This window comes from Miniopterus schreibersii, assembly GCF_964146895.1.
Source record: "Miniopterus schreibersii genome assembly, chromosome: 1".
NCBI classification, from domain to species: domain Eukaryota; kingdom Metazoa; phylum Chordata; class Mammalia; order Chiroptera; family Miniopteridae; genus Miniopterus; species Miniopterus schreibersii.
In genome coordinates this window covers 39474959-39495634 of record NC_138101.1, presented here as the reverse complement: position 1 = coordinate 39495634, position 20676 = coordinate 39474959, and the positions used below count along the sequence as shown (strand labels likewise).

The 20676-nt window shown below is 38.1% G+C and overlaps 1 protein-coding gene across 10 annotated transcripts in view; it reads right to left on the bottom strand.

The window, feature by feature from the left end:
• Positions 1 to 20676, bottom strand: part of RUFY3 (RUN and FYVE domain containing 3) — a 65578-nt gene that overhangs the window by 8962 nt on the left and 35940 nt on the right. For 5 of the 10 annotated variants that reach the window (XM_081132134.1, XM_081132130.1, XM_081132128.1 and 2 more), the window contains 12 exons: positions 16731 to 16904; positions 15833 to 15950; positions 14911 to 15012; positions 14238 to 14361; positions 12952 to 13013; positions 11666 to 11731; positions 10839 to 10908; positions 7995 to 8087; positions 6704 to 6787; positions 5037 to 5204; positions 4460 to 4557; positions 301 to 420 (listed from right to left, as the gene is read on the bottom strand). In XM_081132134.1, the coding sequence (XP_080988260.1) occupies positions 301 to 420; positions 4460 to 4557; positions 5037 to 5204; positions 6704 to 6787; positions 7995 to 8087; positions 10839 to 10908; positions 11666 to 11731; positions 12952 to 13013; positions 14238 to 14361; positions 14911 to 15012; positions 15833 to 15950; positions 16731 to 16904 (1279 nt within the window). Of the gene's footprint in view, positions 1 to 262; positions 421 to 643; positions 2891 to 4459; positions 4558 to 5036; positions 5205 to 6703; positions 6788 to 7994; positions 8088 to 10838; positions 10909 to 11665; positions 11732 to 12951; positions 13014 to 14237; positions 14362 to 14910; positions 15013 to 15832; positions 15951 to 16730; positions 16905 to 20676 lie in introns of those variants that run through there. The other 5 variants (XM_081132133.1, XM_081132135.1, XM_081132136.1 and 2 more) reach the window with 2 other exon arrangements.

Genomic DNA, 20676 nt, shown 5'->3' with positions numbered 1-20676 from the left:
TTTGGCACACAGTAAGAATTCAGAAAATAGTTATTATTAGTGTTATGTTGGCTATTAATTCTCTTACTGTTTCCCATATACCTGGGGCCTTGGGTTGTTAACTTCCTAATTATTTGATCACAAAGGATGTCAACAAGATTTTGGGAATGGTAAGGTATGTGAAGCTTTCTGAATTCTAATGTCAGAGAAAGGGCACTGCAAAGACAGACGGAGACGGCTGGATCATCAGGCCCCTTCTCCTGCTGTCCAGCCTTAGAATTACCCACGACCACCCTGTCGGCTCCAGCGCCCTCTCGTCACCGCTGCCTGGTGAGCTCCTCCACTTCCAGCTGCAGGCTGTTGATCTTGTCTCCGAAGTCCTGCTTGAAGAGCCGGTTGTCCAGTTCAGCAGACTGGCGGCCTCGCTCGGCCTGGCGCAATCTGGATGTGAGCCATATGAACTTGTGATAAAAAACAAAAGCCATGGTGGGGAGGAAGACCAAGTTCACAACACAAAACAACCCAAGGAAGAAGGCATGGAGGAACAGAGAGAGAACAAAAAACTCTGCAAGACACAGGGGAAGAAATTATGGGGGGAAAAGATGGAGGAGAAACAAATTCTAAAGAGAAGCCAGATGAAGGTGAACCAGGCAGAAGAAAAGTGATTTTCCAATTTTTTTATTCTAGTACTACAGTTTACAGCCATTAGAGGGTAAACAACAAAACACCACTTTTTAGAAAATCCATATCCAAAGCCAACCTCAAGCACACAGTAATTAAAGTTAAATCCATTTTTTTTGTTTTGTTTTTATTTCCTAATTGGTTTGGTACTTTATATTTCTGCTTTATACACATAACTAGAACTTTCAAATGGGCAACTACCTTCTTATATATGGAACTGGAACATTTTCCTGGTCCTTCCCCAAAGCCCCAAATTGTACTAAATCATTGGACATTGTACATCAATCCTTCCCCAGGCTTTGGGTTATTATATAAGGAGAAGCCTTTGTCAGAATTAGGCCGTCTCTTTCCTGTTCTCTTCCTGCCAAGTGGTATATAAGTGGACAAGCAATTCAGCCCTGGCCCTGCACAGAATTCCTGACTATATTCTCTGGAAGATTCTAATGAGTGTTTTCTTCCATGAATCCTGTAACTTTGCACCTAAAAGAAGCATGTTCTAAGAGGTGAAACATTCAGGGCTCTAGATAATAGAATCGGAGGCATGCTATGTGTAGTTTTTAAAATGTTTTATTTTGGTGTTTGAGCACCCCTTCCAAATGATCATGGAAAAGGTAATTCACCACAAAACGTTAAAGATAAAAATAGGTGCAAAATTATAAGAAGTAAAATAAGTTGAAGAGCACAGGATCTTCCATGAGGTTGGCCACGTGCTCTTTGACCTGACTTTGGTTCAAGTCTGCAAGGACCTGTGAAAGCATACGTGAGATCTAGCGTACTCTCTTGAGTCTGGTTTTTCCAGGAAGGTACAGAATTTCAGGAACAGGAAGCAAAAGGGTTATTTTTGTCCCAACCTGAGCAGCTGAAATGCTGCAAATAACAGAATGAAAAAAGAGAAAAGAAATTTGCCATGACTTTTTGAACGGATGAAGGCTTATTAAAGCCTGTCCCCCAAAATCAAAAGTCATTTTTAAAAAATCACTTTATTTATAGGATTATTTACAATGTAAAGCCTAGAAAGGGTTAAATCTGTGGCCACTTAAAGAAACCCTACTGATTATTATTTGTGGATATCTATTGGGAACTTTTTAGACTAAATAAAAAAAAAATGTTTTTATCATTTACCTACTTCATACTCTGGAGTGGTTTCTCCTAATAATTAGATTGTTAGTTTCCTAGAAACTTGAACAAATCCCCATCTAAATAAAAAGGAACAAAAACTCTTTAAGAGAATGTTGCTAGCAAGGAGTAAAAGGCAGGAGACCACCACTCATGTCAGGACCTTGTCATCTCTACTCCAAAAGGAAAAGCAGGATGGGTTTAAAATGTGTGTAGTGTATTTTTTTTAACGGGAGAGTAGTGTTTTTATTAAAACTGTTCTCTCTGAACTACCTAAATAGGAAGTGGAATTGCAGGAAAATGGCAGAGGTAGAAGATGACAAGTATTAGGAGAGCTTTCCCAAGCTTCCACAGTATTACGTTATTATAGTCACCTAATTGCTAACTTTATCTCTATGTACTTTAAAGAAATGTAAGGATGCTGTTTATCCCACCCCCAAAGTCACTAAGGCAAAGAAATTGCAAGCAGGCTTGGTTACTGAGAACTGTAGTGAAATACTAAGTACTTATCCTGGCTTGGGGCTTAAACCTATATAACAGAAGTGAAAAGGGTCATGGCCTAAGAGACACAGAACTACTTTAGGAGAGTCCAAGTCCATATGGTAGTCACCTCCAGTTCATTACATCGAAGTGGCAGAACAGGCTCGCTGGTGCAGACAATGTACCTAGAATCTGATGTTGTCAGGGACTGGGTTGTAAAGGCATCAGTAATATATGTATAAAGCTTCAATTCCCTAGGCTTCTTTTTAAAATGGAGTATTTATTTATTGGTCAACTCAGAAGTAATTTCTCAAAGTTTATTTGGCATTTAATTAAGAACTTATACTAATACTTTCTAACTCTGGGGAGAAAATAAAGAAGAGAAAACACAGCCTATATATCAAATTGTTGTGTTTTTTTTTTAAAAAGTCCAACAAATTCAAAGTCAGTTTTTGGTGGTGTTTTATATAAATCAGAGCCTAAATGTAATAGCTTTCAGATTTTTTCCTTTTATAATTAAGTTGTGATGTCAGACTTGCGAGGTGACCAACTACAAAATGCCTACTGATGTTTGGGGATCAATTTATTTGCTGCACTATTTAAGGTCTTTGCCTGTTTCACCAAATCCTTTTCACTAAATAAAATAAAAATAAGAATGGAGTGAAAGGGGAATGAGAACAGGAATGAACAGGAAAGAGAAAAATAGCAAGAGAGTAAGTCAGCTTAATACTTGGAAAGAGGTCATTATTTTAATTCTGTCTGCTTTAAATGTCAAGTAAAACAACCACTGAAAAATAATTTTATACATTTCAGATACATAATTCGCAAACACTAAAATTGATTTGTTGAATCCTAAACATATAATTGCTTATGAGCAAGCACTTAGATAACTTCCTGGATAGACTGATACCTTTTATTTAAAATCAGCCAAAGCAGAGATTTCAAGCTTATTTATTAACTTGCAAATAACTTTCGAGTTAACATTAATATTCAGGGCCATTTGGGACCCTCCCTGGTCAAGAATCATCTGAATAAAAGGTGTCATCCATTCACCCATCCATCCATGCATCCGCATCCATCCATGCATCTGCATCCATTCATGGATCTACCTTGTAAATTAAGGCACTGTGACAGATCCAATGAGGGAGCACTCTCATCAGAAGATACAATACATATATAAAGGGTACGAGGTGAGGCAGAAATGAGAAGAGCTATAAGCAGCAGTACGGGTAGGTATGGATATGAAGCCCTGGGAATCCCAACAAGGGTGGACTTGGCAGATTATTTTTAGCTGGAAAGAAGTATCAGGGGGAGCATTGGGCAGGTAGCATTTGAGCCTGAATGTAAAAAATGTATCTGAAGCGAAGAAGTGGGGAGAGGAAGGGCATTTCTAATCGGTGGAACGATTAGGAAAGAGATGGATGGGAAAAATGGGAAGTATGTTGTCCAGGAACCAGTAGGCAGTTCAGTTTTGCTCAAGTGCAAAAAGGGTGATCAATGGGTGTAAAGGTGGTGATGCTGAGTGACTGTGGTGGCTGCCGTGGCTCATTTGAGCTTGAAGTCTCAGCAACTTCTCCTGGAATCAGGAAGAAAATGATGTTTTCAGACCAAAAGAGAAAACAGGACAGTGGCACAGGGAGAGGTCGTGCCCTGCGAGTGGAGGGTGCTGGTAGGAAGCAGCTGGTTGGAGGGTGAGAAGGCAGGACTAGCCTCAGCTGGAGGACAGGGCTGCGCACAGACAAAGGTAAGAGTCTGGTGGTGGTGGGGTGACAGTGGAAGCTAGAGAGCCGTCCAAGGGGGAAGAGAGAAAGGGGTTCAGTCATTAGAGGGCTCAGTGCCCCTACATCGACTTGCACCAAAGTACTCAAAGACTTTAGTGAGGAACAAAAAAATAACAATCACAAACAAACTGAAAGTCCTTTCATCCTTGCTAAGGGTCCCTCTCCTAATTCGAGACACTGAAATGGGATTAAGTGGGAGGGTACAGTTCTGCTGTTCAAAGACGTCCCGAACGGCTGACATTTCTTAAAAAAGTTTTCAGCGCCATCTTAGAAAACACAAATTTTTACTGGCTTTCTCTCTGCAGCAAGCCTGACACTAAGCTGGGAGAATTTCACATGCTCTCTGTTTGCCAGTGCACAGGACGTTCCCTTCCCTCCCCGCACTGCAGGCTCAAAGTGTAACTAAAGAAACAGCACTTTACCTTTGTTCAAGCTGTTTAATGGTGGCAGCCATCTGATTGGTCTTCTCTTCCAAGCGACTGTTTAGTTCACTTTTCTGTTTTACTCCTAAGTCTGAACTCTGTTATGGAAAAGAATTATGAAGGATGTATATGTAACATAAAATCCTGAAATAAACCACACATGCCTTTTGAACCTAACGGTAAGTGGGAAATAGAGAAATAGAAACGCTCATGTATTTGGGAATCAGTTAATTCCCAAGTGTAGGAAAAACAAAAAGCAACGTTTAAAATTAATATTGTTATATGCAGCTTTGTCACAAAAGTCAACACCAGAAGGTACATCAATTTAGCATATTCTAGGATAAAAGCTAATGGAATATATAACTCGGCTGGCAGGTTAGACTGCAGAGTAGAAATTATCTTACAATCTGAAAAAGGGCCATGGCGGGGGCCAGATTCCTAAAGTGGTTTACCGGCAGCCTCAACACGAGATGCGACTCTTTCTTCCTGCATGTAAAGTGTGATTCTAAATAAGAGGGGCAGGGGGAAGCACTGGGATTTTGGAGAGCAGTGAGCCTATTCCTCCTGTGTCCCCCACCTGCAGCTTAAAGGCAAGTTCATGCTTGAGGGCCCTGAGGTCATCCAGCTGCTGCCGCAGACACACCAGGGCGTCCTGCTTCTCACAGACATCCTTCTCCAGCATCTTCATGGCCAACTCCATCTCCTGTCTCATGCTGATCTGGATCTCCAGTTCCTTTTCCACATCCTGCCCCAAAGGTAAATGAAGTGCTTACTCTCTCTCCTCATCTAAGCGAAAACCAAAAAATTCCACAGGAAAAGGTACACCAAACTTTCAGGTCTGAGTATTCTGACAAAACAGCTATAAGCTCTCATTCAATGCAGAGACATTAACAAGAATAATTAGGATAATTACAATAACATTTTCTCAATAATTCACAAATCTGAAGAGCTCCATAGGCCAAAGGTAGTGCTATTTAATATGCCTAAAACACACACATACCTGAGGCACTTCATCAGATATTAAGACAGATAATGGATGTCATATACAAATATATATAAACTGTTACAGTAGCCAGCACAAAATGAAGCAGTTGCAGTCCTCTTCAATTTGGATGTTGTTGACATCTCAAGAGCCCAAGAAACCCCAAAGATACTTTGTGTCCCCAGGGTAACATTTCAATTACTGTGAATAGTCAATACCACTAGCTGAATTTTTATATTCACTTAACATGACCCCCTTTTTGTTCCAACCATTACTACTGCAACATTATCTGGATGATCGAAGCTGCAAACACCTGAGGTTCTTCTGCATTCAGGCTAACGCAGGGCACACCTAGGACCTTGCCTACTTGCTTGGTTTCTTTCCTTTTTTAACATTGATCTTATTGTGGTTCAAGGATGTGGTAAATTTTGTGTAAAGTTTCTGTCACATGCCGCTTAACTGAGGCACTCCTCTGCACGGCTAGCAGGACAGGAAAAGGATCAGACTGCTTCTTATAAAGCTGACCTATTATTGGCAGGAGTTTCCTTATGGAAAGTATTCTGAGATGATTCATAAACACATAGAAGGAAAATGACAACTATATCAAGGATGTCAAAACAATGTTGTTTTCTCAGAAAACTTGAAATTCTGTTCTATATACTATTAGTGTATATAATACGGTCACCCCTTAGTTTTAGTCTTTTCTGTATTGTTAGAGACGCTACTGGGGGGATCCTTTTGTTTGTCATACTATCTAAACTGCAGGGAAAGTTAATATACTAATACCATGAGTGTATTAATATACTAATACTTGGGTAAAATAGTTTGAGAATATTCCTTATTATACATTGTTATATATATATTTTTTCATTTTAAAAATATTTGAAGACTATAACACTAATGACACATTTTTCCATTTACGTATAAGAACAAGAATAAATGCAGAAATAACAGCTAAAAGTGAGAGTACGATTCTACATTAATGACTTTCGGGAACGAGCAGAGGAGCTGCCCCCTCCAAGGAGACACATCAGAACCTTCGCAGGAGTGAGGATGAGGTGGGGAGGTGAGAGTGCATAGTTTAAAAAGTAGGTTCTATATTTCTAATGTTTTTGCAATGCAAACTATAAAAGTAAAAAAATAAAGATGGGCAAAATCCTGTGGCTGTTGAGAATACTCAATCTTGTCTGTGAGGTAAAAGCCCAAGCAGGCTGCTACTTTCTGACATGTGACTAAACTATCAGAGCATAAGCAGAGTTTACCAGTCGCAACTGTGTCTCCTCCTTTAAGTGCTTTCTTGCTTCGCTTAGTGCCTGCCCTTCCGAAGTTCTGTCTTGCTTAGAAGCCTTGAAAAGATAAACAAAACAGGGTATTTTTAAGGATTTAAAGAATCTATACAGTTAGCTAACACCAGCACTCCTATTTATTACGGAAAAACGATCGTATCTAAGCAGGTATAACAATGAACAAAGACAACAGAGAAACTGAAGAGGTTTAGTAAAGTAAAATTCTTAAGCTGGACTGGGGATTTCTGGCCATTTTGTTTAAAGTCTTTAGATAGTTTACCAAACCAAGCAGTAGAAGTCTTAAAAACCAGCCTCTAAATAGCATTCACTGTCAACCATGAATTGGGGCCAAAAATTCAAAAGGTAATATATTCCTTCTCGAGAGATACCTCATGTCTCCAATCATCCAGAGAGATCAGAGCTAAAAATAATCAGGTCATCAGAAAATTATTCTGAACAGTCAGTTGTCTTCACAAAGTCCATGCATTAAAGTTAAAAGTTACTCACAGAAAACTACTTCGGTTCCCACTCAGAACCTAGTTAACTCTTTAGGGGCCATTTAAATAACTGGATGTTTGGATTCCCAAGTCACAGTAGGTTAGAGGCACGAGGATAAAAGGGATCAGGAAGACCTTTCTAGAGATAGCAATACCAATAGCAGTAAGAAGAGATGCCAACAAAATCATAAAAGGCAGAAAATAACACCCACAGCCACCTGGGAATATTTAAGTACAGGTGTTAGAATCTCTATTAACTTCCACAGCTCCCTAAAGCAGCAACCACTATAGTTTAGCACAGAGTTGCCAATGTTGATAGTTATAATTTTCAGTCATCAAAGAGCTAAATGTGTTACATTATATCCTCTGCTTAAGAAGGCTTAGAACTGTACAATATATAAAAAGGTTTGCAAAATATCTGTCTAGGTGGTAGCAGAGAAACACTTCTTACAAAGCAGTAAAATGGTCTAAAATAATGGAACATTTAATATAACAAATATAACACTTAAATACAGCAGAAGGAACTGAATTAGAAGGTTTCTTAAAGTCTCTACACAGATGTAGATGGTGGTGAAGCCAAGGAGCATCTGTAGAAGGGGCACCACCCCTCATGACCTTCAGTGTTCACCCGATTTTGCATGAAGTCTCAGTGAAAACAGTTTGGTTGATATATGCGAATACCTGCTGCTTCCACACAGTCCTCTAGAGGCTCCCCCACTAACACACTGACACTCTCTCTAGGAATATTTTATAAATCCAGTAAGATTAACCTTTCGATTGGATTCCAATATGTAGGAGCTTTCCTCTTTAACTCGTTCCATTTCTTCTTGCAAGGTAATAATCCTGTTGTTTGCAACTGCAAGCTGTTGATAAAATTAGAAAAATAATCTTTTATTAACACAGGATAGGGTAATTCATGACCTGCTAGGACATGATTTTCAGGCATAGATATTCTTAGAAGGAAAGAAAGCTATTTATAACCCCATAAAAATGTCCTTACAGGGAATTTAGGAGAAATATTTTGAAAGTAGCTTAGATACAAATTTAAAATATCTCCTTTTGAAGTGCCTGGCTAGCTCAGTGGGTAGAGAATGAGACTCTTAAAATATCTCCTTTTGCTGCTCTTTGTGTAAACTTTTTTCCAGTGGCAAAATGTTAACTTAAGATCGTTTACCTTAAGGGTGTCCTCATGGGTAACTTATATTTAGTTACAATACCTATTTCTAAAACGTTTAAGAGGTCATCTTATGCCTTGGGACCCACCCTCTGAACCCTCCATAAGACTTTTTACAGATGATTTTTAAAAGTAAAGAAGTGAATTCCAAGGTTCTCACTCTGAAAGGTGCCATTAAGCACTGAAGAAGAGTTTTCATTTCAGCACCTAAAAGGATAAGGTAACGTTATCAGCAGAATACTGCTGAGGGGAAACGCTGATACCCTGTTCTGCAGGAGGGAGAAGTGGAAACACTTTTTCCTTTTCTGTACCTACTGGCCTTCATCCTTCCCAGAGAATGTGAATGAGGCTGGAATCGGAACTAACTAGACGCTGCTCAGCCAGGCTCCCTTTTTATCTCTTTACTAGCAGTGGGTGCAGGTTCTACTTGGTTCCTGCTCTAATGTGTGTGGACAGAGAAGTGAGGGCTCAGGTGTGCTTTCTAGAGGCAAGTCTCTAAGTCCACTTCTCCGTCTGCTCCATGGACCTGATGGAGTGTAAAGAAATAGTTCTGGTCTAGATCCAAGTGCACCCTCAGGCAGCTTCTTCCAAGGTGCCAGTATCAGAGAAAGTCTTAGGAAATGACTGTGGAACTAAATGGGCTTTCTAAGTCAGCTGTGCAACAACTGAGTGCATATTTATATACCTTTGTCTGCTTAATTCTTCTCATTTTGTTATGCTGGTTCAGGACTCAGGGTGGGAAAAGAGGTCTGTTTTTAAATTTTTAACACTCGTCCTCTTAAATCCAAAATAGATGGAAATGAGGAAAGGCAGGACTCTTTAGCCTTCTCTGCTCTTTATTAAGCCTACACACAATGCTTACCTATCTCTAAAAGCTCAAAGTTTCAAGAAAATAAATCTTATTGGTAAAATAAGTCAATGAATGAAGAAATTAGTATTTTTTAGTAAAGTAAACCTATGTCAGGAAGACAATCTTGTGACTGAGGGAATAAAATTAACAAGTATATTTATACTGAGTGCTTGTGATGTGTCAGGCACTGGTCTAGGCCCTTAAGTCATTTAATTCGCACCAAAGTCTTATTGTTCTTATCATCCCATTTTACAGATAAACAAACCAAGGAACAGAGGCTTAAGTAACTGGCCCAGGATTAGAAAGCCAGAGTTAGGACATGAACCCAAGTAATCTAGCTCTAGAGAACACACTTAATTGCTGTGCCACATTGCCTCAATATAATAGCAGTAGAATCACAGCAAAAATTTCTGTGCAGCATATTTTGAAAGCCTTGTGGGATCAAATTCTAAGGGTCATATCCATAAATTAGTTTTAATATAATTTAAGAACTTATACTAAAAAATGAAGCCCACAGAACTGAGTAATAAGGAAGGTGTTTTTTTGTTTTTTTTTAAAATTTATTGGGGTGACATTGGTTCACAAAACCATGTAGGTTTCAAGTGTACAACTCAACAAAACATCATCTGCACACTGCATCCCGAATAAGGAAGGTGTTTTAAAGTTGTAACAATGAAAACGTTTGTTGTAAGAAAAAAATGATTAAACAGCATTTCCTAGCTACTATTTTAACTTGGTTTTATTTAAACCAAATTTATCTCACTGTATGTAACAGAACAGTTAGAAATAGATAAGATAAAGTCTTTGCCACCTGGAAATCTTAATTTAAGGTTTTTAATAGAAACATCTAATGCCACTGATAAAAAAAACATATGTAGCTTAGGCTTTGGTAGGTTAGGAAAAAATATATTAATCAGAAGCGAAACATGAAGTGACTTTTCTTATTTTAGGGACTTTTCTGAGAGTTTTCACATATGTATTCTCATCTGATCTTTAGAGTAATTGCGAGGCTGAAAGAGGAAGTGCAAACACCCTCACATCTGCCAGGGAACTGGGCCTTGGAAGTCAAGTGACTGACTTGCTCAGCAGCACATGACATATGGCACATCATGGAAGCAGGGATTGCTTGTCTTCTGACCAGTCTTCTTTATGTTATCTACCCACCACCTCAAGGAGAAGATCAGGCATGTGAAGGTGGGGAGCTTGCCAACCTGGCACACATAAATCAATGCCCGCCTCATGCAAATCTTTGTCTAGCTCTAGCACACAGGTAGTACCTAAAATGTCTGTTGAATGAATACATGACGAATACCTTGCTACATGCTAAACATTAACTCTAAGCTAGCCCAGACAAAACAAAAGAAACCAAGATACCAGATCAGCCTAGGTTCTAGGCCTGCATAGTCCTACTGGACAACTGAGACCCCTGAGATAAGCCAGCTGACCATTCTTAGTCAGAACAAGGGGTTATGTCCTATGGGAGACATTACCTGAAAAGTCAAGTCCTTTATTTCCAAGGCTCCAGAGAAATTACCTCCCACTAACGCACATTACTAAATTCTGTAACTCAAGGATTTCCAAAACACTTACTTCCTCTGTCAGTTTAGTGTTGGATTTTTCTAATGCATCCACTTTTGCCTGAAGGTTGTTTACAGTAGCACTATCAAGAGAAGAGAAACAGTGGTTTCTTTGGAGAAACAGAACCATACCCTGTACTTTCCTTTTAACCTCCCACCAAACTTATCATTCATTGTAATGTCCACAATTTCTGACAGACTTGCAAGCTCTACGACAGCTTACAGGGGGATGTGTGTCTTAGCAGCTCCACTACTGGCACTAAAGTTTGTATTTAATAAGGATAGGCTAAATAAAGTAAAAGAGCAAATGCACTAGACAGTAAGCTTTAAGACTTACTTGCATTATTTCATTTACTCCTTTCAACAATCCTGTGTGTCAGATACCCCCAATTACAGATAAAGAAACTGAGGCATGAAAAGAGTAAATAAATAGTGTCATACTTATATTTCATGAGATACCACAGGAACTTAACTCCTGTTTGTATCAATTAGCCTACGGTAAAATTGGTTTCATTATACATCCTTTTGCTTAAAGTCTTGGAACCTATCAATGAAGTTAAATGAGGACTTACAGTATGTCACATATTTAACAATCTTAACAATGTACTTATTTAATCACTAGAGGTATAATTACATACTAATCTTATTACTGTCTTTCACTAAAGGCCACCAAACTTTTAAATGCCATTTTTCCAGTGTCCAGCTAAGTGGCTGGCAAGTGGGAATTCTATATACATGTGTTGAGTACTGTCTCGATTTACCCTCACCACTCATCAGTTTTTCCCTCCCTTCCCCTGCAATAAAACCCCCGGTATGTAATAATGCTTATTCATTCTTTACTTCAGATGTCTGTTGAGTTCCTCTACATAGTTCTTCTGGTCCAGAATTGCAGTGATCTGGCCATCTCTGCGAGGGGGCGGAGGGGAAGGGAGGGGGGAAGAGGAGAGAGAAAGGAGAAATAAAATAAATTATATCAGAAACATCAAAATTCCCCTTCCCCCAATCTTTTCATAAAACATAGAAAGAAAATTGTGGCATAGATACACTGAACCAGAAGACAGACTTGATGTATAACCCCCTTGACATCAACAAGAAAGACTTGAAGGTTAAAAAAAAAAAAGATGCATGAAATCCCTATTAATAAAGCCCTTGTTATAGCTTACACACATCAACAATTTAGGCTGTAGATATGTTACAATCTATCAGAGGTATTTTAAGAACAAACACTTTCTTCTCCCAACTGAGATTTTTTTTAGCTTCACTAGTTTTATAACAATTTTCCATTTGTTGTAGGAAATGAAGTAAGCCTTCTCTGGTGTAATAATAGTTGTTCTCAAAGGATATGCATTTGCCTTTAAATGTCATTTGGGTTTCAGAATGAATGGTATAAAAGACTTTCATAAAGATCAAGTGTTTATTATCACATGAAAAAATAAAGTGTGACAAAGGGAGGTTCACTTCTGGAACGAACTAATCTATAATAGGCAAAAATTAAACAGCCAGACTTTTCAATCGAAGACAAATTCAAGGCCACATACCTCTACAACTACTTAAAGAAAAGCGTATAATCTTAGCTCAATGTCCAAGGTAGAAAACTTCAGACTACTTATGCTTTCAACCGCTAAATTTACAAAGGGCATAAGGTGTACTTTTGCTCTCCAATTTCTAAGTATATGAACATTTTTAAAAACTTTTATTTTGAAATAATTATAGATTTACAAGAGTTGTAAAAGTAGTGCAGTTCCATTTACTACCCCTTAATATTAACATTTTACATAGCCACACAATGCATATTTAATACTGTAAATTTTAAGCAAACTGAAAATGCAATCCTTCTGGTCAAGACAGACCGTGTTTTCAAACACTATTTGAAGAGATGAAGCATTGGGTTGCTCTTATAAAAATTTTAATTCTATTTTCCCTTGAACCACATAGCAGGAAAACCATTTTAACTAAAACCCCTTTTAGGGTTTAGCAGACAAAACAGACAGTTTTGGCAAGATGCTATAAAGCTAAACCATTAGAAAGTCTTTCAGTAAGTCTGTTAAAAAGTGGTATTGTTGTAAACTTTAAATGCTATCAAAGAACATTAACTACGAAAGAAACCTAATTTTCTTTGTACATACCCTTCACTACCTTTACTGCTGTTCCCATCCTTGAGATACATGGAAAAGTCTATAACTCCAACCTACAGAGAGAATTTTCAGAATTTAATATAAAATTAGATTATTTTTCCAAGGTATAACATGTCTCCTTCCAGACACTCAAAACAGTTATGTAGTCATGACAATTACTAAACATTTTTAAGTGAAAATTTTAAAGTTTTACTTTTATTATAATCAAGAATTGACAAGGGCTGTAAGTAAAGAATCAAGATTTAGTCAGTAGGGCTAGAAGACCAGATCAGATTAAGAAGGTCTACAGAACACTTAATATAAGGTTTACAGTTTCTCTCTCTTTTGCTTATTTCAGGTATTCTGCTCCTGAACCTCTATGTTCACTTTTAGAAATACCTTTTAAAATTGTAATTACAATAATAATGTGCATACCCTTAGAGAAGTTTTAGAAAATACAGGTAAACAAGAGGAAGTAATGCAAAACACCCATAATCTCAATCACCTGAAGATCAGCACTGTGACGTTTTGGTATCTATTCTTCCACATTTTCATTTTTCAAGATTGCTGTTTTATCATTTAGAATTTTTAAGATTGCTGTTTTACCATTCAGCTTATTTCTTTTTTAAAATCCACATCAACATATCATACTTCCTTTTTAGTTTTCTCAGAGTAAAACATAACAGAAATTCACCGCAGTGTTTCATACAAAAGGGGTGAGAAACTGTCAGAGTGAAGGCAGCAGGTTTATTCATTGGACAATGTCTATGTGCCGGGCCCTGCTGTAAGTATATTACACGTACTGACTCCTTTATTCCTCACAGAATCACTATGAGATAGACAGAGACAGTACTTCTTATTCCCATATTACAGATAAGGAATCTGAAGCATCAAGAAATTAAGTAACTACGAGACATACTCAGCTAGAAAAGGAAGAAGCTGGAACCTCCCCCTAAACAGCTTGGCTCCAGAGCCTTCACTCTTAACTACCAGGCTATACTGACTTTTAGTATTTAGCCTGTGTATATACGTTAGCCCGTATATGTATATTTTAGCCTGTGCAAAATATTTTTAACAGGGATCATTGTCAAGATAAGAAATGGAAAAACATTCAGAACACATCAATAAGCCAAGTTGAAAGGTAAACTAATTTTTTACATTCACATCAAAATGGAAGGAAATCCTAGTTATGACTTAAAGAATTTCCCCTAATTTGGTTGCTATAATCTGATCAATTGAAATTCTGAGAGAACAGCACTCAGAGCGACACGCTTGGTAAATGAGTATCCTTCTCATACCTGAGAGTCCAAGTCTTCCCCTTTCATACAGAAATTGGCATCAATGACGTTCAGACCCACCAAGAGACCAGCAATTATGGCTCCTTCTTCTTCCATCATGAGGGCATTTGGTTCATAGAATTCGCTGTAAGAGAGATCCATGGAATGCTACCTTGTAATAAACCTCAGCAACCAATGTGAAAACGAGACGAGGAAAGCGCTTGCCTCGCGGTTGAATATGGTCATCTGTGGTAACAGCAAAAATGTACAAAACACCCCAAAGAGATGGCTTGGATACTTTATTTAGAAGGGAGGTACATGAATAGACTCTAGATAATAAACAGTCCAGCTGAAAGAAAAGAGATCAGAATGGTATTGTTACACATGTCAACTTCCTGTCTTATCGAACCTGGGTGGATGCTCAGGTGTCAAAGCCTTTCCTATTTTCTGGAGGTGTCAGGTTTTGGACTGCCCTGCAAAGCCATATATATGCTTCAGTGACAGCACACGTCATGAAAACACCTATTCCTGACTATGTGTGTGAGGTGTGCAAGAAGGCATTAGTTGAAATATGTGAAGCTGTTATTAATCAACTGTTTCTGATCAACAAAGATGATAAATTTATATAATCTGACTTCATATGATAGAGAATGTAGCAAGAAAAAAGCAAAGTTCAACAGGAAGATGTTCATACCTGAGAAGTTCCTTTTTATTGATCAAAGCTTTCATATATTCTGACAGTTTCTTTTGCATTAATGCCAATCGAAGCCAGGCTCTCCCTCTGCCTACTGGTGTCCTACAAAAACACAGAAACCAAACTAAAAGCAGCAGAAATAGGGGTCACAGTGGGACAGACTCACTTACTCTCGCTATTGGTCCTCTGGCAGAACGACAACACTGAGGTGCTCCCCACAGCCTCTGCTACCATGTCCCATGTGAGGGATTCTGTGTGGGCCAGTGGGTATGTCTGGGACAAATGCTCCGGTGAAGAACTGATTACTGAATGAGACCACAATTCAAGGCAAGGCCTCTGGGAGGCTCAACTGAAAATGTTCCATCAGATTAATGTTAGTAAATCCTCATAAGTTTAGTGTGGGTCATATCAGTACCCAAATAATAATAATGTAGACAAGGGCCACTTAGACCTCTATCTGATCAAAATTAAACCAATCTAATTTGGGAAGGTAATTAGTACTCTTTTTCAAGTTCTAAGGCAGGTTCTGGGTGTCAGTTCCTGAGGTTCACTTGACAACTGTTTTAACCTTGGTTTTCAAACTCTATCAAACACATTCTTTTTCTTAAGTCAAGTCCAGTATGCCACCTCCCTTGATCTAATTTCTTAAAATTCACTGATTCCCAAAGTGCTTTAAAAAAAACAAGAAAATGTTTGGTATTTTAACATGAAGACAACCTCTCTCAAATTAATAATAATAATTACCCCTCACAGGCATACTTCTCTTAATAGTCTACATTTCAACAGTGCATTTTCATAAGAACAGTATGCATTTTGGATTGTTATGAAATAAATTATTATGATCATCACTGGGTCTCACTCTTCAAGGGGATAGTTAGTAGGAATGTTTTCCCTGACAAACAGAATTCAACCTTAAACTTACTTAAGTCCTGGGAGGTCTTTAACACTTGCTGTTATCTCTGCAGCTTCTGGAACAAGCTTTTCTACCAGTTCTAGAGGCCCCCAGAAGGACTTATTTTGTCCAAGAAAAGTTTTCTTAGCTAAGGAGATAAAAACAAAGCAGTATTTTAATATTCTTTACAACATAAACATCCCTCAACATACACACGCACATATACCCTTCTCCCATCTATTAAATGCTCTCTTCTGGGAACCAATCCTAGATTACTAGTTATTTCTAAAATTATTCATGCTGTCAGAATCTGTAACATTTTATGAAAATAAAAAAATTCCTTACTTTCCAAGACTCAGTCCTTCCTCTTTCAGCAAGAACTTATGGACTAGCTCTGTAACAAAACATTTTAACAATATAGTACTTAAAGCTGTGAGGCACAGTGAAGAAAACAGTCCAGTAGGAAAGAATATATAATCCAGAAACAGGCTATCAAATACTGGGAAGGAAGAAGGAAAAGCAGCAAAGGTGAACAAGACCAGGCCCTGCATTCAAGAGCTTATGGTTAAGTGGGAAGAGCATGGGAGCAGAGTCAGATCTGAGCGCTACTGCGTGCTCTGCCCACTCGCTGTGTGGCTGTGGGAAGGTCACAGCCCGTTCCAGGCCTATCTGCAACTTGTCAAACACAACTGCCAGACTGGACCAGACACCTGTAATGGTCCTTCCAGCTCTAGCATTTAATGATCTGTTTTCTAAGCCCTATAAGTCAAGTCAACCATATCCCTGCACTCATATAGAGTGCATTTCAATGGACTGATATTAATTCAGGCCTCTTACTCTTTGGCTCCATAAAGAATGTTTTTTCTTCTTTAGCAGGTACTGTAAGGAGACAGTGGAACGCACATTTGCACTCTGAGGCCATGCCTACCTTTCAAGCCATGCTTCAGGCAGTGCTCCATCACCACGAAGAACTGCTGGAGAGGTGCGTAGTCAGAGTCCAGGGTTCTCCCCAGGTTCAGAGCAGATTCGATCAAGCCCTTGATACTCAGCTTGGCCATGTTCATCAGGTTCATGCGTTCGTTAGCCATGAGATAATTAGGGTCTGCAGCCAAAGGAGAAGATGATGCCTGGTTACTGGATATAGTGCATTTTAAAATTCAATATAATTTCACTGTCTTGACCTTAAATTGATGGTGCAAAAGAAATGGTGGGTAAACTGCTGTTGTCTTGGCAAGAATCAAGGCCAGGGCACCAAATTATACTATTAGTTGTTGTAGTCTCCTTTGCCATGTACTTGTTGTTAACAAAACAACAACAACAAAAAAGAAAAAAAGTCAGTTTCCCTTACGAATATCCTTGATGAAACAGTAAAAATTATTTGATCAAATTTTGAGCTTTGAGTACAGTCTTTTAATATTTTCGCCACTGCACCTGCCACCACCCCAGCCTGGGTGCCCATGGTAACACACTATTCCACAACCTTCACCTGGTCTGCTTCCACCCCACCGCCCATATTCTCTACACAATTTGTGAAGTGCTTGAAAAATAAAACCGATGAGAAGAAAAGATAAGGCACTTAGTTTGTTACAAATGTACTATTTACATTATTAGTATTAACATTTATACTAATTATCATTATTTAAATTAAGCACTATTAAATAAATTAAAAATAATTAACATTAGTATAATGCAGTGCTAAAACTTAATCAATTTGCGAATTTTTTAAGACAGCACAGAGTGTGTGGCTCCCATCAACCAGACACACTATCTGAGGAAAGGGCTAGGTACCATATTTTATCCATCTAAACGCTCAGTGCCTTGATTTACTGGTGTGTATCCTGTATCAAGTACTGTGGGCTGCTTCTTGCAGTTATGATCTCAATCCTTCCTCACAACATTCTATGAGACAGGTACCAGCAGCACCAATTTGCAAGGAAGGAAAATCAGGCTTAGGGAGTCAAGTGGCTGGCCCCAGCACACAGCTAGTGACAGATGCTAGAGCCAGAGGTTAGGCCCTGTTTCTCCAACTCCAAACCCGGTGCTCATTCACAACCACTACACTCCGCTCACAACCGAATCAGTGGCTCCAAACAATGCTTATCCTCTCCTGCTGACCGTTCTTTTACATGATTATCTTATTTAATTCTTGTGACTCTATCGTTTAAGTAGTATCCCTTCTTTTCAGGTGGTAAAGCAGGTCCTTAACTTAAGTGGTCCAAGACCAAAGTTCATAGGTGGCAGAATTCAGACCTGGATCTGACAAGAAAGTGAACACCCTTTCCACTACGACACATCTTCCCAAACATCAAATATGACAAATTTCTATAAAAACTGAAAAAGGCGTAAAGATCTGTGAAACATTTTAACTCTTCTTAGGAAGACAAAAAATATTGATAAACCTATGTTCCCATAATACAAACAAGCCACAACATAAAACAGGGATTATTTTATTTAACTGTCCCAAGCAATTTTCTTCACAGTGTTTTCATGTATATCTGCTTTCACAGTTAAATGAGCAGAATCAAAGAGCTGAATTCTAAGCTAATCTTCTCCATTAAGTTTAAGGACTTACTGTAGGTTTACAGTTTCAATTATACAAATCGTGGTTTACTCTAGTGTTCTCTATGGTAATACTTACAGAGAGTACTTTATTATGAATGTCAGAATTGGTTTATATTGCCATTAATTTTTTCTTGCACACCAACAAATATTTTAGGGCCATGCCTGAAATGTGGCTCTCTCTGTTCAGGGTAGGTCAAGTTGTCAAGACTAGAATAAGTTCATAAGGGACACAAAAGTATTTTTTTTTTTTTAAAAAAAGAAGCTATGCCCTGAAAAACAGCCGTGAAGAACAAATTCGTAAGATATTAATTTCCAACTTTGTTACCAGCATTTATGGTAGTTTCTGACCTCCCATAATCAATGGGAGAAAGAAGCAGGGCAGGGGTGTGTGTGGGTACACATGAATGGTTGTGGACAGCTACTGGAGTCTCCATTTAACACCTCCCAGAGGTGGCAAGAAAATGTGGTTGCAGTTGGATAACTGGCTGCCCACAGGGAACCATTCCCTCTGCCTCAAGCCTGTAGACCATAAGTCAGGGAGCTAATAACAAACTTAAACAATGCTGCTACTCAAAGCACATAACCTGATTCCAACCTAGTTAAGAACCAGTCACGTGGGGAGAGCTGGACTTGGAGTATGTACAAAACATTGCACTTTAGGACTTTTTCCAGAAAAGAGTGATAATGTCAGCCCTTCTACATTGCCTCATCTCATTCTTTTTATAATCACAGCAGAAATGTTCACATCTGGTGTAGTCTGGGGCACATAAACTACAGAAAGATGGAACTAGCACCTAGAGAAATTAAATTCCTAATATCTTGGACTCCATTAATATGGTGATAGACCCTATCTAAACTAAACTGAATCAAACACAATCTATCCATTCTTTAGAAAATATTACTCTCAACCTCGGTACTACTGATATTTTTGGCAATCAGTTTGGGGGAGGTGCTGTTCTGTGAATCCAGTTTATCAGCAACCCAGGCCTTTACCCACTAGATGTCAGTAACACCCTCCAATAATGACAATCAAAAATGTCTTCAGATCTCCAGATACTGCAGAATGTCTCCTGGGAGACAAAATCAGGTTCTCTCCCCACTGAAACTACTGCTCTAAACAAATTTTGAAAAGTCAAACAAAAATCAGGGTAATTTGACAATTATACATAAGAGTTCAAAAGAATTTACTGCTCATTATTTAATTAAAGCATAAGTTAAACTGATTATTTGATGCATATTATCAACATTTTTGTGTTGCATAGCATACAAGAGTAATGGCCATTACAAATAATTTTAATTATGTTTTCTGTTTAGTACTAAATTAAACTACTGAAAATAATCAGTACTTAAAAATTCTTTCTTTCTTTTTTATTTTGTAGTATTGGCTACTAGTAATTATGAATACTAAATCATTAATTTGATTTGTCACAGAATAAGAAATTCTTGATTCAATGAATTTGTTGTCTTGACTAAAGTATAAAATGACTGTGGAACTAATATATGCTGTTAAAAAGATGAGAGCATGAAGGGACTTCAGGAGGCTGGGAAAGCTGTTTTTTGATATGGATATTAGCTATGGGAAATTGTTGAGTGTGAAAAGTCATTGAGCTTACTTATGACATCTTTTCCATATATTTTATACTTTGAACTATAAAAAGTTAAATAAAGTTCTGTTATACTGTATTGGCCAGAAAATGATTCTTTTAAATGCATGACTTTCACAATATCATTAGTCATACTTTTTCTATGAGAAAAAAAAATCATTAAAATTTAATTTTTCACAATGCTAACATTTAAGACTATTAATCTCAAACTGAACTTCTGTTTGTTAATTCATTCATTTTATTTTTTTTTTAAAGTTTTTACTCATTTTTGAGAGACAGAGGAAGGGAGAGGGAGAGAGAAACATCAATCGGCTGCCTCCTGCATGCCCCTAGTGGGAATAGAGCCTCCAACCGAGGCATATGCCCTGTCCGGAACCGAACCAGCGACCTCTTAGTGCATCGGATGATGCTCAACCCAATGAGCCACACATTCATTCATTTTCTTTGGTCAATACTGAACATATACTGGATGTTAGATACTGTATTTAACGCTGGGAATCCAGAGATAAAAGACCTAGTACCTGACTTCGAAGTACTTACTATTTGTCAAACTTGGGTAATACAGAAGTCTGGAGAACAAAACAGGGAAGCTTACAGAGAACACCTGAAATTTCAGGGTAAACATTTTCATCTTTCACAAAGATCAATTTTATTCCGGGACAAGTAAATTAAAATGTTTTTGTATTAGACCAAATATAATACCCACTG